The sequence below is a fragment of the Eucalyptus grandis genome, chromosome 11 (genome assembly GCF_016545825.1).
Source record: "Eucalyptus grandis isolate ANBG69807.140 chromosome 11, ASM1654582v1, whole genome shotgun sequence".
Lineage (NCBI taxonomy): Eukaryota > Viridiplantae > Streptophyta > Magnoliopsida > Myrtales > Myrtaceae > Eucalyptus > Eucalyptus grandis.
In genome coordinates, this window is record NC_052622.1 from 39124344 (window position 1) to 39140512 (window position 16169).

General features: G+C 34.2%; 1 protein-coding gene across 2 annotated transcripts; it reads left to right on the forward strand.

Annotated features, from left to right (window-relative positions):
* Nucleotides 1–6976: 6976 nt before the first annotated feature.
* On the forward strand, nucleotides 6977–10449 carry LOC104441249 (transcription initiation factor TFIID subunit 8). 2 transcript variants are annotated; one of them, XM_039304184.1, is made up of 3 exons: nucleotides 7018–7104; nucleotides 8582–8629; nucleotides 9398–10449. In XM_039304184.1, the coding sequence occupies exon 3, from the start codon at nucleotides 9463–9465 to the stop codon at nucleotides 10324–10326; it is 864 nt and encodes a 287-aa protein (XP_039160118.1). In that variant the 5' UTR covers nucleotides 7018–7104; nucleotides 8582–8629; nucleotides 9398–9462; the 3' UTR covers nucleotides 10327–10449. The 2 variants fall into 2 exon arrangements, with proteins under 2 accessions (XP_010052590.1, XP_039160118.1); XM_010054288.3 differs by lacking the exon at nucleotides 8582–8629 and having other exon boundaries at nucleotides 6977–7104.
* Nucleotides 10450–16169: the final 5720 nt, after the last annotated feature.

Sequence of the window (16169 nt, forward strand, 5' to 3'; positions counted from 1 at the left end):
TGAAAAAAGAATTTCAAAGTCTGAATCTCTATAGTTCCTTGCTCTTTCATTCATCGAGCTCAAATTTGTACACAAAAGATAGAAACACACATGAGACTCTGTGAGAGATTAGTAGAAACTCTTCACTAAGGAAGTCGAGATCACGAACTATAAGATCTCTTTTGATTCATAGTAAAATATAGTCAATGGGCTGTCAGCGTGGGAGAGTGAACGTAAACTTGATTTAAGCCGAACTACTATAAAACCTGTGTTCCAATTCTCTTTCCTTAACTTCTTAGTTTTATTCATTGTTTTATATAACTGTTTAAAGATGTTTACGTCCTTTGTCAATCATTTTACTTCTAAATCTTGCGAGAAAATTTTATTTACACCTATTCACCCCCCACTAGGTGTTGCTCTAGCCATTTACACAAACGACGTTCAATCAATACCCATAATATATCAAAATGAAGCTTGTTGAGTGTAGATCATAAATCTGGAACACTTCAAATCAAGATTTTGAGGTTCAAGACCTCGAATCAGCCAGAACAGAAACCACGTCTGCCAAACATACGAATTTCCAAAACATGCTCAAGAACACAATCAACACCAAAATCATTATAGATTATTGCAACACTCATAATCTTTTGATTCTAAGCATGTAAATGTTCCTAGTTATCGAATCCTAGCTCCAGTCAACTAGTTCGACCTCACCTTATCAAATTCAAGTTTTGAATCATTACCTTTGAGCTTAAACTCAAACCGCGACCAATTGAGCTTGGATGAACGCTGATCAACAATTGTTGGAACACCAAAACTTCAAGGATCCTTGTTGCAAGTCATCGGAGGGAAGAATAGGTCATCGGATTACCGGTTGAAGGAGGCCGAGAAGAGAATTAGCCTTGGATGGGCCAATTGAGCAAGCTCTGGAGGGAGCGGTAGCAATGGTGGGGATGGATGAATGATGGAGGAGCTTGGGGATGGCGGCACGTCGCCGAAGGAGGCCCGACGAGTGGCAGTGGTCGAGGGAGAGGGAGAGCACAAGAAAGAAGGGAGGAGGAAGGGAGGGAGAGAGAGGGAGAGAGAGATAGATCTAAAAATTGAAAATTGAGATCCTCTCTCGTTTTTTAAGGGAAAAAACTATATATACCAAGGGATAAGATCAAATCTTAGCCCTGATTAACACAAGGGCTAAGGTTTGATCCCTTAGCTAACTAACATTGATTAAGTTTGTTAAGGTGTTTTGATTGAGGCACATGCTCATTTAAACGGCTACGATGCATCGAGGATGACTGGTCGTGATCAATTTTGGGCTTAATTTGACATTATGGCCTAATCATGGGCATTTTCATAATTCCACAAAAATTTGAGGCAATTGTGCAATTTTGAAAAATAAGGGCGTAGGCACATTGGTTGTGAGATGGAACGCCTCACGATGGTTGCCAACCACTGTGAGTCAATCGGTGAAGGGCCGAATCATCCACCTTTTGTTGGTGGCTAGTTGGACTAATCAAATCGGTCCAAATTGGTTCAACTGGTTGAGCCGGTCCAAATTGGTTCAATTGGTTCAATCAGTTTGATTCTAAAAATATTTGTCCAATTTAGTCCTCTAAAAAGGATTCTAGTTCAATCGTGTACTAAAGTGGGCCAACTTGCATGATTATTTGCCCCGAAACCTAAATTGGATAAAATTGAACTCAATTAATATAACAAGACATTCATTGGTTCAATTACTCATGTCTACAATGGTCTATTGCATTCGACTTGACACTAAAATGGGAGTGCAACCTTTGCGTCAAAAATCAATTGAAGGTCAATGTCAAAATTGAGCTTCGATTATCAAAGTAAACCCTATTCTAGAATGAGTCAACTCGAAAAATTGCACTAATCTTGATTTATTAATCTCGGATTTCTCAATTTCAAGCAAGCTAAATCCATTAAATTAGTGAGTTTTTGAGGGGATTTGTCAAAATTAACCCTGGATTTGAATTTAACTCGAGAAAATGAGTAGAACAAAAGTATCAATATGTGAATCATGATAAATCGATTTGAGCCCCTTATTAGGGCTAAAAATGGCAATTTGTAATCGTTTATGTCAAATCTCAAAAATAGTTACATGAGTGAATGAGTAGTGATCCCTAGATCAAATGTCATAAAGTGAACTAAACTATTAATATGGCTAGAAAGAAAGTAATTTTATTTTTGATCGATTTTAAACTTAAATCTGAAAAATTCGGAAAATAAGGTTCTTAATTGATTTTTGTAAGATTTTTTTATACTAATGTCAAATTAGAGCTAAAGTAAAGTGATTCGTGGATTTTTAGTTTTTCCAATTTTCTTGGTCAAATGTTTGACATTCTAAAAGGTTAATTTTGTGATTAAATTTTTGAAATTTCTGAAAACTAATATGATCAAAATGATATTAAGGCTACAATATATCTTTTTATGCAAAAAGTCAATTTTTGACTCGGGGTTGACTATTGGGTAATGGGTTGACCAAAAAGTCAACTTAAATTGGGCTTTTGACAAAAATTAGTAGGAAATTACTTTTAAATGATAGACCAAAAAAAGTAAATAAAAAATAACACTTTTTGTTCGAGAAACAGGTCCAGTTGTGATTGGAAATCATAATCTCAACTTTCTTACCTTTAACAATGCATCAACTAAAAATTAGTGGTTGACAATAACTGAATATTTTGAAACAAGTGAATATACTTAATAAGTGATATTGAATCTAATCAAATAAATTAATATATTCATACTTAGTAAATGAATATGTTCATACTCACTAAGTGAATGAATCTGATCAAACAAATGAAGTTACTCAGTAAGTGAATATATTTAGAAATTGAAAATGATTAGATAAGTGAATATTTTGAAGCGAGTAAATATACTTGTGAATATATCTAGGAATTGAATTTGATTGAACAAATGGATATATTCTATTCAATAAGTAAATGAATATGATCAAACAAATGAATACATTTAAACTCAATAAGTGAATGGATTTGACTAAACAAATGAATATACTCAGACAAGTGAATATATTCAGTTAGTTAATATATTCAAACGGATGAATATAACCAGAGAGTATAAGATAGATATTAGCAACGATTGTCGAATATGAAATTACAAAAATAACACTTCCAAATTTAGATTTATTATTTTTAAGTGAGCATAAGATGGATATTACCAATGACGGTTGAATATGAATTGCAAATATAACACTTCCAAGTTCAAATTTATCATTTTCATATACAACAAGTTACCACTCTTTAAGCAAACCGAGCAAACACCTTTTAGGCATGTATATAATCAACAAGATAAGTCAAACAATCATGATAACTCTATATCACTAATTTTCATATTTACACTTAACTTCATATTTAACTAAAAGCAAGATTACACATACCAATCAACCGAATTAAAAGTGTTAAGTGGATTAATCTAACTTAACACTTAGAATTTTGACTTACTTTGAACAATCAAATCTCTTCACCACCTTGTGACTCTTGTAAGATAAAATCCAAGATAAAAAGTAGAAGAATAAAAGTTGAGTGACACGGCCAAAAAGATGCTGCCAAGGTTAAAGTGATGACTAAAAGTGGATTTTAAACGGGAGAAAGGCTTATAACAATATCATTTGGGAAAAAACTCATTCTTCTCTATCCACATAGGTGAGTAAACCTTCATCAATGTTAATAGTATATTCTACGACATTATTAGTGATTAAATCCCATGCCTCAATTTAAGGGCATAACCGTCACATACTTCATAGGAAAATAAAAAGAGAATTTAATATACAGACAAGATCTAGCGTCCATTCTAAATACTAATAAATCCGAAAATATTTTGAATCCACTAAATTTATTAGTAAATAATATTCGATATTTCTAAAATTTTGATTTAGTAAACCTAAAACTTGATAATCATTAAATATATAATTCGAGAAACATCCTTACCCATCAAACTAAGATAATGTTAATATCACTCTAACTATCAATGTTTATTATTTAAATTTCAACAAGTTAGACTCGGATTAATTACGTTCACGAAAAAATCATCTTCCGTGCCTCACAAAATTTATGATCGAAAAAATATGTCGGAAATTCCATAAAATTGTATTTTCAACTTTTGTAATGTATTAGTATTATTTCAATTATTATTTTGTATTTGAGGATTTCCTATGTTATTTTAGTATTATTTCGACTATAATTTTGTATTTGAGGATTTCCTATGTTTTTATCTAATCAATTTCTATTCCTAGAAATAGAAATTTTATTTTGTTATCAAACGGTTTGTTTTGAAATAGAAATTTTGAGTCGTTATCAAACGGATTTCTTTGCTTAGAAATTTGTCCGGAGAATAGAAATTGAGAAATTGATTTCGACCAAAAATCAATTTCTGTTTCAGAAATTTTGTCATGCGCAGCAAGTGTCCACCTGAACCTAAATCATACTTAGCTTTATAACCTAAATATTATTATTATAATTGGATGCAAAAATCAGGATGTGACAAGGTGCGTAATATGTTGATAATATTTATTTCTAAAAGTTAATAGTGGAGATTTATCAAGAACAACATGCTTACAATTTCATAAATCGTCATTACTACTGTCTTTGTTGATGAATACTTATTTTTTATAAACTTTCAATATCAACTTTTCGATAAATTAAAATAACGTCATGCTTGCAATAGTAAAAAATTTTAAATTCTACTTCAACTAGCTATAAAATGAATTTATACAAATTTACTTTCAACATAATTTGGTTCTTTCCATTTATAAATTCAAACGTAAATAATGGAATAGTTCAGCCCTTTAAATTGTAAAACTTCATGTAAAGTAGTTTAATTTTTTTACACTTTATATTTTTTGTTTAATTTTTAAATTTAATTTATGGTACTTTTACGGTTAGCGGCAACGAGTGCAGAATATCTCAAAGGAAATTCTGAAAAATGAAAAGGAGTAACAAGTCTCGATTCCTTAAGGCGAGGGAGAAATGAATAATGGAGGAGGAGTTAAAGATCAAGCCATCGACTATGATTAGGGGTGTGCAACGAAAACCGCCCGAACCGGGAACCGGCCGGACCGGACCGGACCGGTCGGTTTCGGGCGGTCCTAGAGGGTCTTGGTCCAGTCTCAGGTTCCTATTTTTGGAACCGGTGACCGGTTGGTCCGGTTCCCGGTTTCGGGGTCGCAACCGGACCGGACCGGACCAGAATGGACCAACCTTTTATATATATATTTTTTAATTTCTGAAATAATTTATAGTACCCATTACCATCATATTCATTTCTTCTCTCATAACTCAAAGTTAATAATCCCTCCCCTTTTTTGCGTTTCTGAACTACACTCAACAGTAACCATCACATCAGCTTTTATTTTCCAATTTTTTGCAATTCTCCTCACTTGCCCTTTCTCTCTTGAAACCTAAATGGCTAAACCCCTTTCTTTTTTTTTTTTTTTGTTAGCTTTTGCTTTAATATACAGTAAACATCACATCAACTTCCATTTTCCCAAAATTTGTGATCCAACTCGGCGGTAATTCAATTCAACTTCCATTTTCCCAAACCCTTCCTCCCCGCAGCGTCATCATCTCTTCGCTCTCTCCCGTCTCCCGTCGCAGCCCCGGCGATTCCTGAGGCCCTCTCGTTCTTTGAGGTGAGTCCCGAGTCCCATCCTTGATCAGCTCTTTTGCTCTGTTTTCATTGCCGCGTGGCTTTGTTGTTTGATCATTTATACTCGTAGTCCCATCTTCGTGTGTTTCCGACATGCGATTGTGCTGTATTGATGTCGCATTGGGGGGGGCAGGGGCGGTGAGTGATTGGATTTCGTCTCCTCCGCACATTTTGGTGTGGGTAAGAGTACGCTTCGTTAGGGGATTTCGATCTCTTGGCTCTCTGTGAAGATTTAATTCTTCATGTTTTGATGGAAGATGGGTTGGTGTAACTGTATTATTTGTGTTGGTCGTGTTTTGTGGACGGTGTTGCTATATCAGGCACCGTCGTGACCTATATCTTCTGTTGTCGATGCTTGAGTGAGCTGCTAAGCCACTAGATTTTGTCGAGCTGATTCGAAGAAGAGAGGGACAGAATTTATGCTGTGGATCAGTGTTTCTTTTTTATTTGTTTGTTTTTTTTGTTGATTATTGATGTTTTGTTGAGTCCCTTTTCTATTTTAGGATCATGATGTGCGATTTTGGAATCCCATCGTTAAGATTTTGCAAAGCTTAGCAGGTTTTTTTCGTTAAATGAAATGAAAACAAGTGATGGTTCATTGGAACCGGATCGGACCGGACCGAACCGGTTAGTCCGGTCCGGTTTTCGGTTCCAAGACAGCCGGTCCGGTCCACGGTCCAGAAAAGTGGGAACCGGTCCTCCCGGTCCGGTTCCTGGTTCTTGGGTGGAACCGGACCGAACCGGGAACCGATCACCCCTAACTAAACTATGATGGATCTAGTAAGTGAAGTGGGCGTGCTATCAAATTGGATCGAGTTAGTTTGCTTTTTTTTATTTATTTATCAAATTTGTGCTAAATTAAATAGGTTTATTTAAATTAATTTTTTAAAGTTGTATTATAATAAGCTATATTACTTTTAACTATCCAACTATTTTATTATGTAAAGCAATTTAAAGCTACTTAAGGAATAGATAGGTTATAATAATACTAGGATACACTTTTTTCTGTTTTGTTGTTGTTAATTCCATGGTAATTTTTCAATTACATTAATTTATTTTAGAGAGCAATTTTAGTAAGAGAAAAATAATATAGCTAGTATTTTATTTAATAATAGAATATATAATTAATGGTTTAATTTCGATAGAACTTTCAATCGATTTTTTAACTTGTGGGAAATAGAAGTTACTCAAAATGTCCACAATTATTTCAATAGAAGTCAAATTCAGGAATATTGACAAGGCGGGTCTAATCTCAACAAATAATTTAGAGAGAGATTTATTATTAGGAAATTATTTTAAACATCGATTTAATATGGAAGGAAAATAAAAATTCTATTTTTGCGCGGCAAAGCAAAAAAAGGCAGAAGTCTCTCCGGAGGAGTTCATCATCGGTAGGGTTTGCAAGGTTGCAGTGGCCTCTTTCCTTCGTCTCTGCCTCCGCAACAGGTAATCTCTCTTCCCCCCTCTTCTCCTGCGGATTCAAAGCTAAGTGATCCGCTTCGACCGATGCGTAATAGCAGCATCAGATAGAGTTCAGACCGTCTCGCCTTCCTTTTGTGTTTTCTTGTTCGGATGGAGCGTTCTGTGTTAACAACTTGGGAAAGTACTATGTTGAGGATGGGTGTTAGGGTTATCGTGAGTTGTGAATCAATCGCGCTCTTTTGTTGGAGAACGTACTTTTTTTGTTTCGAATCTGGCGGAACTCTGCTCGGCAGAGAATTCGTGGTGGGATGCTGTCGTGTGCCCTAAGTGCTTGTAAATTTGTGTATGACAATGTTTAACGATGTCGGGGACTGAAGGTCGTGTCATAATCAGGGTAATTTTGAGGGGACTGGTCCGATTATGTTTCGAAAGTGATCACCTTTGACTTTTAATAGGGACGTGATTTTAAGATCATTATGGTTATAGAGTACATTATGGAAGTTTTCGCGGAAAATTTCGAGGTTGGGGTTGCTTTATGTAAGTGGACATAGATACCTCAATGAATTTTTCTATGCTCGGTATTGTTAGGTATGCAGAAAGTTAAGAGGACCCTCAGAAGAAGTCAGCAGGCTGGTGGAGATCTGCCTTTAATTAATTTAGCCCCTTTGATAATATTGTCATGAATTGCTTTTAAGTCCTCGATTTGCTGAGAGAACTCCATTGTGATTAGCACCTGGAATTAAAAAAAGTCTGTACATTTCAATATCAAATGTCTGACAATCATTCTCCTTCATAGGTAATGTTAATTTTGTACAAGGTATAATGTCAGCTGTGACATTTCCTAGTTTCCACACTCATGTCTTTAACCCTTGGTCAGATTGTAGTTTTTAGACAAATATCAAGTCTGTAGAATTAAGTTGGTGAGTTTGGGCTTTTGACAGAATGAATCAGGTCTCTAGCCAGGATGTAATGCCAAACGTGCTTCGCTAGAAGGCAATATGTGCACTTGACAATTTTCAAGTAGAATTTTTAGTAGTTGTTTGTGCAGAACCCTTAGGTAGTTGAACTGATATATTTGGCATTGGTTAAACAGCCCTGGATTTTCAAGTCAGGCTTTATTCAAACTATTGAAGCTAATTTACATGGAGACTATGATGGGGTCTTCCTTCTAAACATGATTATGAATATTTAGTAAATAAGAGAAGACATCATGTGAGAATGTGCACACGCGAGCAAGAGGCTGGCTGTGTTCCTGAATGTTTACAGGTTCGTCTATAAGTATGTGGGCATATGTGTGCAATTGTGTGGTACTGCTTTGCCTTGAGCCACAAGGTACATGTTGGGTTGATCAAAAGCCATTTTTGCTTTTGATGCTCTTACATTTGAGAAAGCTCCCTTAAGGAACTACATCATTAGTCTGGATGTGGCACGGTCATCTATGTAAGTGGTATCAGATCATGCTCTTGAAGATGTTGCAATATTTTTGCTTTCTGCTATGCAGAGTGCATCAGTGAGAGTTGAAGTCCAGTAACTGAAGAATGGTTGACTGGTGAGATCTACATATGGTTGATTATCCTCTGTGATGGTAGTCTGTGAAACTTGTTCACCTCATGTCTGGAATAGGTGTGTGCATGTGTGACCAAAGTTTCTGTACTGTAGACAAACACTTCAGACTCCTCTCTTGTGGCAAAGTTTTTAGGCCACATTTGGTTCAATGTGGAATTGGATTTGTTAAGGATTGAGATCCAATTCTTACAATTTTCTTGTTTCAAGAGAAATCAAAACATGGAATTGACTTACCAAAAAAAAAAACATGGAATTGTATTCCACATGGAATAGGATTTCGCAAAAATGCTGCTGCTGGTCGTCAGTCACTGGCCACTGCTGCCACCAATTGCTGGTTGTCAGTCATCTGTCACCAGCAGCCGGTCATCGGTCGCCGACCACTGCCTCTCACCTCTTCTCACCACTGCCACCAGCTGCCACGACCGTCAGTTCTCTTTCAGAGGGCCAAAAGTTTTGGTAATCTCACCAATTGAAAAGGAAAATGAGATTCCTTGGAATGGGAGTGCTTGTCATGGAACCAAACAATGCCTTCGTCCTTTTCCTTTGGCCAGAAGTTTGTTAGTCCTCTTGGTTGTAAGGGTTTGGTTTTTCGTCTTTTCCCTTTGGCCCTATATTTTGGCAGTTTGGAATAGGTCATATTTGATTCTTTCAAATGGGATTCTTAATTATGATTGTTGGATGATCAGTTTTCAGCTCTCTGGTGTGCACATAGATAATGTACACTAACATGAGATCTTTTGTTTTGATGCAGTAAAGGAAGGGGCATATTGGCTCCTATGGTTTTAAGGATCACTGACCTTTTAGGGCAACCTTGCCATGAAACCTAAGTCGAAGAAGTCGAAGAAACAGGAACATCGCTCGCTTGTAGCATCTAATCAGACAGAATTTGCATCCTCAATAACGAAAGTTGCAGTCTCTCAAATCTGCAAATCAGTAGGTTTCAAGGCAGCCCAACTCTATGCACTGGATATTCTTACAGATGTTGCCATAAGATACCTCCAATCGATCGCTAAATCTGCTGCAGCATATGCAAATGCTTCAAGTCGCACTCAGTCAAATATGTTTGACCTTATTAATGCCCTCAATGACATCAACTTTGTATCAGGCTTCCAAGGTGCTGCTTCTCTTCACAGGAACAGTGCATGTGTGCTTGCGTCTGGTGTCTTGTGTGATCTCAACAACTTTGTAAAGAACTCACGTGAAAACCCTTTTGCCAAACCTATTTCCAAAGGAGGTGCGGTTGATTTGCCTTTACCCATGATGCATTCTAGTGGTAGTACAAACTTCTCGAGCATTTCTCGGGGCCTGCACATACCAAGATGGCTGCCACCCTTTCCTGATATGGCTACTTTTGTAGAGAATCATGAGATTTTAGTTAGTCAAAGAAACCGTGGCGAGCAATTATGGGAAAGTACGTTATCATTGGAAAAACATGAGTCTAATGAGTCGATGTTGGTGAATAAGACCTCATCATTGAGGGGGCTAGAGGAACCGCGTGGGAAGGTGAAGTTCACCGTTGGAATGGGAAGAAGAGTTGGAAATGGAATGGAAGGGGGCTTGAGGAAGGTGATTTGCGGCGGTGAGAAGAGGGTATATTGTAGGATTAGAAGCAACGATGATGAAACTGTTAAAACAGATGATGGTGATGGCATCAAGAGAAGGAAGACTTATGAGTTTTAATCGTTTGTAACGATGAAAATTCATCACAATTGGCATGCTATGCCCCAATTTTGGCCATTCTTTTTCTCTGGAAGTTTGAATACCCTCAGAGAGATTCTAGATGTAAAGTGAACGTTGTACTCATCTCTTATATGCTTATGTTATGTCCTGCTCTTTTTGCAGGTTAATCATCCTCGAGCCAAATAAAATGTTTTTGCTCCTTGGATGGAATCAAGATAGGATTAAGCTATCTAGTTTTTTTTTTTTTTTTTTTTTTTTTTTTTTGGGTCAGAAATTAAGCTATTTAGTTGAAGATGATAATAGTGATGGTGGAGTTGCAGGTGATAATAAACATGTTCTATCATTTTAGAGCTATGCTGCTATGGCAGGGCATGTGATGCACACAGTGGAGACTATTTATGGATTTCTTTTTCCACAAATGTATGCCTTTCGTGGGGAAAAAGAACAGTTTTGACGCGCTCTTTTAATTGTGAATGTAAGGGCATGTTTGTTTTATGAAAATGATTTCCATAAATTAATTGTCCAAGCTTTCGTTGAATGGAAAAGATTTTAAGGTGAAGCTTAAAATCGAAGAAAATAGTTCCTCCATTAAAAGAAAAATTATTATCCAAAACTCTTTCTTTACTCACAGACGGCTTCAATATCCCCACTCTCTTACACCCTACTAGTCTTCACTCCTCTTCGGGACATTTTGTATCTTCACTTCATAGCAAATTTTCAAGCTATTTCATCTTCTTTTCAAATTGATCCCTACCATTAGCTTCAATCATATGTATAAGCGCTTAATTTGTCGTAGGTCTGTTGGAGCAAATCATCATTTCGTTATATGATTTTCCATTCGGCTATGTGACTTATATTTTTCGGATGATAATATAAAAGGGGTTTATGAAAGGCTCTACTCCTTTTACCATAGACACCTGCGCCATCTTGAATTGACCCCGTTCTTTGTGAGTCCCGCTTTATTATGCTTTTGGAACTTAGAAATCTTCAATTATAATTATACCTACACAATGAAGATAGAGGTCCAATATGGGGCTCACTCTTAACTTTAAAAAAAAAAAAAAACAACTTACTTGGCAAATAGCTGACAAATTGCTGACAAATTTTTGTGTTAATGAATTGTATCTTTATCTTTTTATGAATAATACTAGGAAACAATTATTCTAAAAATAAACCAAGCACATGTAATAGAGCCAAAGATAATATTCCATTTAATAATGTTTCGAGGATTGTGTTCTTTTGAATTTTATGTACTTAACTCTGTCATTTATTATTTATTTTAAAAAAAAATTTTAAAAAAAATCGTGTAGTGAAGGCATAAAAATAAATTAAAAAATTGGATTAACCAAATTAAATGAAATTTAAGTAATTAAAATACAGGGATTTATTGGATTTATAACTAAACCAAATGCGTTCATTCAAACTAGATGATACTTTTCCCTTTTAAATGCTTAGGTTCTATTTAGATGGTTTCCTACTACAATATATATATCAAACAAACACACAACTCGTTAACATAATAACTAATTGATTATCTGCCAAGTAAACTAATATTTCTAGAAAAGAGGAACACCATTTTCGTCACAAATGGGGAAAAAACCAAAAAAAGAAGAAAAATTAAAATAAAAATTAATCTTAGATTAAGACTGGACTTCACATTTGACTTTAATCTTTATTATGTGGGTAGAATTGTAATCGAAACTTTTAGGTTCTAAATACATCCGCAAAGGGATAATATGGTTAATACAAGTTGATAAGGGTGTCTGTAGTAAAAAAAAATGGAAAAAGCGTGAGCCTTATGAAAATGCCAATTCTAGATGTTACATTTATTTTCCTTTCCTCTTTTGTATCCAAATTAGATTCTTATTGCAGTATTACTCATCCATTACTTTTTTTAGAATAGAGAATTACTCTCATATAATGTTTTATGAGCACTTAGTATCATTAAATATTCATATTTTCTATTTTTTTGTCATTCTTTTTAGGTTGCTATATTTTGATAAAATAAATCGAAAACTTTAAATTTATATTTCATAGAGTAGTGATATCTTGAATAATATTTTAGTATCTTAAACTATAACTATAGTGAAGAGAACAATATTTGAAGATAATATCTAAACATCAAAAAGTCTTCTTCTTTTTTCTTTTTTTTGGCTCACTTTTAAGTCCACAGCCGAACAGCTGAAAATTAGCTATTTGCCTCAAACATATCCTACACAAAAAATATTTTCCCAAAAAGAACTCACCCTAAATTGTGTTTGGGAAATTGTAGTTGGATTAGAGCTACTAGACAAACTTATGGTCAAATATGAGAATACTCAAACATTTCCAACCCTTGTACTATAGTTTAATGTGTTTAATTTTTTATTTCACGTTTTTAACTTTAGCTTAAGGAAGCTCCGGCAAGATCTGTAAAATTGGAGAAGATAATATATTGTACGCACCTTCTGCCTTTCGCATCCACTTATTTTCCAACTTCATGAAGCCGAGGACTAGAGATTTTGGCAACACTAACACTAGAATTAAGAAAAGTGTCCAAAATTTTTTAGATCTATTGCATAGCAGCTATTTCAATTTTATCAATTCGATCTTAAATTTTTGAGAAAATTTCAAATAAGAACCTGAAATGCTCTCATTTTCTCATATAAAAAATGGACATTGTTTCATATAAAAGCATGAAGTGGTCATATTAGTCTTAAATAAAAAGCCTAACCTCACTGGTCAAATGACATATTAGTCTTTTAATTGTTTAAATTTGTTTTTTTATTTTATTTTATTTACTTTTCTCTTCTTCCCTCAGCCAACCTCAGGTGAGGGCTGACCTCGCCCTCGCCCTCGCCCTCACCGGCGTTGGGCAAGGGCAGCCCTTGTGTAGCTAGTGTGGGTGAGCCTCGCCCAACACTAACAAGGGCATTCCTCACTTGCCTAGCTGAGGGCGACTCTCGCCTGAGTCCGTCGACCTCTGTCCTGGCTAAGAGAGGGAAGAAGAGAAAAGAAAAAAGAAAAGAAAAGAAAAGGAATGAAAACAAATTAAAAAAATTTAAGAAATACACTTAGAATTCTTTTTTAACTAGAACACCCCTTCTTTGATGGCTGGAATAGTTATCGACCGACCAAAAGTCCTTATTTGAAACGATTTGACCACTTAAGCCCTTATGAGACAATTTGACATTCTAGACCTTTATTTGAAATAATGTTCGCTCTAAACCCTTATTTGAAAAAATGTGAGCACTTCAGATTCTTATTTGGAATTTTTCTTAAATCTTTTGATAGTTTGTCAATATAATTTTTACGGCCAATTTTAACAAGAAATTGTTGATATGAACGCTAATCATTCTAGGGGCATGACCAATATTAATGTAAATAATTTTTTCAACATTGACCAAAAATCACCAAGGCCGTGGACGGGTGGAGGAAAATAGGAAAAAAAATCACAAATAATGTTCACATCAGCACTGACCATATTGGCACCAGCTATGCCACATACATGGCTAGTGCCTACATAGCGATTTTCAATCAAATTGGCTATAGGGATTATATTAACAAATTATTAAAAAAAATTAGTACTAAGTTGATTATTGAAAATTTAAAAGTGATTTAAATGTTGCACAATAGGTTTAAATTTTTTTGGACAATTATCTAGTTGAAATTTGATGTCTTTCTTTTGTTCCTAAACAACATAGATCACAGGCTTCAAGATAATCCAATATCACTTCATTGTACTCAGTTTCAAGTATCAGGATATATTAAACTAACGTACCTTCACTTTTGCTCAAAAGGTCAAACTAATTTTCCTTCACGTCATGTCCGGATTTTGAGTGGAAAAAAAGGATAAAAACTCCATGTATGCAAGGAAATTTACATTTTAGAACTCTTTCCGCGAAAAGCTTTCATGTTTCATCTTATATCTAACAAGCCAAAACTTTAGCCAAGTTGAAATGGATGTGCTTTCTTCTATCTTTCCATCGAAAGGAAAAAGTATAAAAAAAGTCATAAACTTATGTAAATTGATATCAATTCAGAAAAGAAAAAAGAAAAAGAAGGAAAAAATAAACAAGAATTACAATTTCCTATTCTCTAGACTAATCACGGATTAATCAAATCAATTTATCCGTAATTGATATCAAAATCTCCGAAGATAATTGATATTGTAATCTTTGGATATATTTCCAACATGTTTCTATATTATTTATTTTTATTCTCGAGAACAAAAAAGTAGGTTTTTTTAACCATTTGTTTCTGTTTCAAATTTATGCCCAATCACTAATATGTTATGGGAAATAGAAAAATTAGCTGACTTTACTAAACATACTTCAGTTCTTTTTTATTTCAAGGAACAAAATAACAAAAAAAAAAAATAGAAAAATAGAATGGTCACCAAATAGACCCTAATTTATCCAACTATGACTCTTCCATCTTAGCAATAAATCTATATTGCTTGCTATCTAGATTTAAAACATTATTCATTGTCTTCTTTTTAGAGCCACGTCTTGAAGAATAATGGTTTAGTTGTTTATAGTCTTTCTTCACTTCACCGACAAGTCAAAAAGATCTCCACATTAAATCTCCCTAGCCAGCCTTGCCATTTCATCATAATAAGAAGTTGTGGACCATCACCCATCGAGAGATGCCATGGATGAGATTCGCCAAGCTCACAACCATAACCTTTTTTTTTTTTTTTTTCTAAAACAAGCCCAAACACTCCCTTGAAACTTTGAAGCCTATTTTGAACATTAATCAATTGATCTCAATCAATATATCGAACTGTAGTGACGGACATTAATAAATTGATTTTGTTGGGAAGTATAATGTAGGAGATTCTAAGTTTTGTCTTGCCAAAGTGCTTGTAATAATGTACAAGATCTCAAGCTTCCGTTTATGGGGGCCATATTTGGCAATCAAGTAAAAGTTGATGACTTTTATTGAGATAAAAAAAAGTTCAGATTAGAATTGTCACTCAAGGTTTGGTGCTTCTTTTTTCTTTTTTTCTTTGTTTTTTCAATTAGCCCTTCTACAATTTGTAAGGTTAAAGAGATCATCTTACATTTAAAAGATCTCAACCCAACCCTTCTCCAAGTAACTTTAATTAATTACTTCACAAATATTTTCTCCATGAATAAATACGTTAGTTGATTGTTCGGTTTTATCTCTCCCGTATCTTAATATTGGAAAACAGTTGTTTTTTTTTAATATCCTACAACAACTTTTTTTTTTAAATATGTTTTTCTTTTCCACATATATATAAGTTCTTTGTATTATTCTTCTTGATGAATAATTTCTTTTCATAACTTAATTACCCAAATATCTTGTAATAAAGTAATTTTGCTTTATCTTTCAATATCAATTTCTTAAATACATATACGATGTGCACACCGAATAAAAATCCATACTAATATTAAAGAAAAAGAAAGGAGACCCTCCTAATATTCTAAGGAATGTCAATACTTTATTTTCTTCCTTCAAATTTCTTTAATTACTTATTTTACAAACATTGTGTCCATGGGCACATGCATAGTTTCATAATTTCATTTCACCAATCACACATTTCTATATTAAAATTTGAATATTTTCTAACACACGATAATCTTCCTAAAAAGATTCCAAATCTCAAAATATTTTCTCTTTCCATAAACATTTATAAAATATTCTAGGTACTTTTGTTTTATCCGCAATTTCTTCTTTTATTATATAATATTCAAATATTCATCAATAAAATTATTTCTTTTTACTCTACAATTCTTGCACAAGATGCACATTTATTTATTAGGAAAAAAATTCAAAAAAAGTTGTAAATATATTATATTTTTGTCAATTCAATCTTACACATTTCAGTTTTGTCAAGT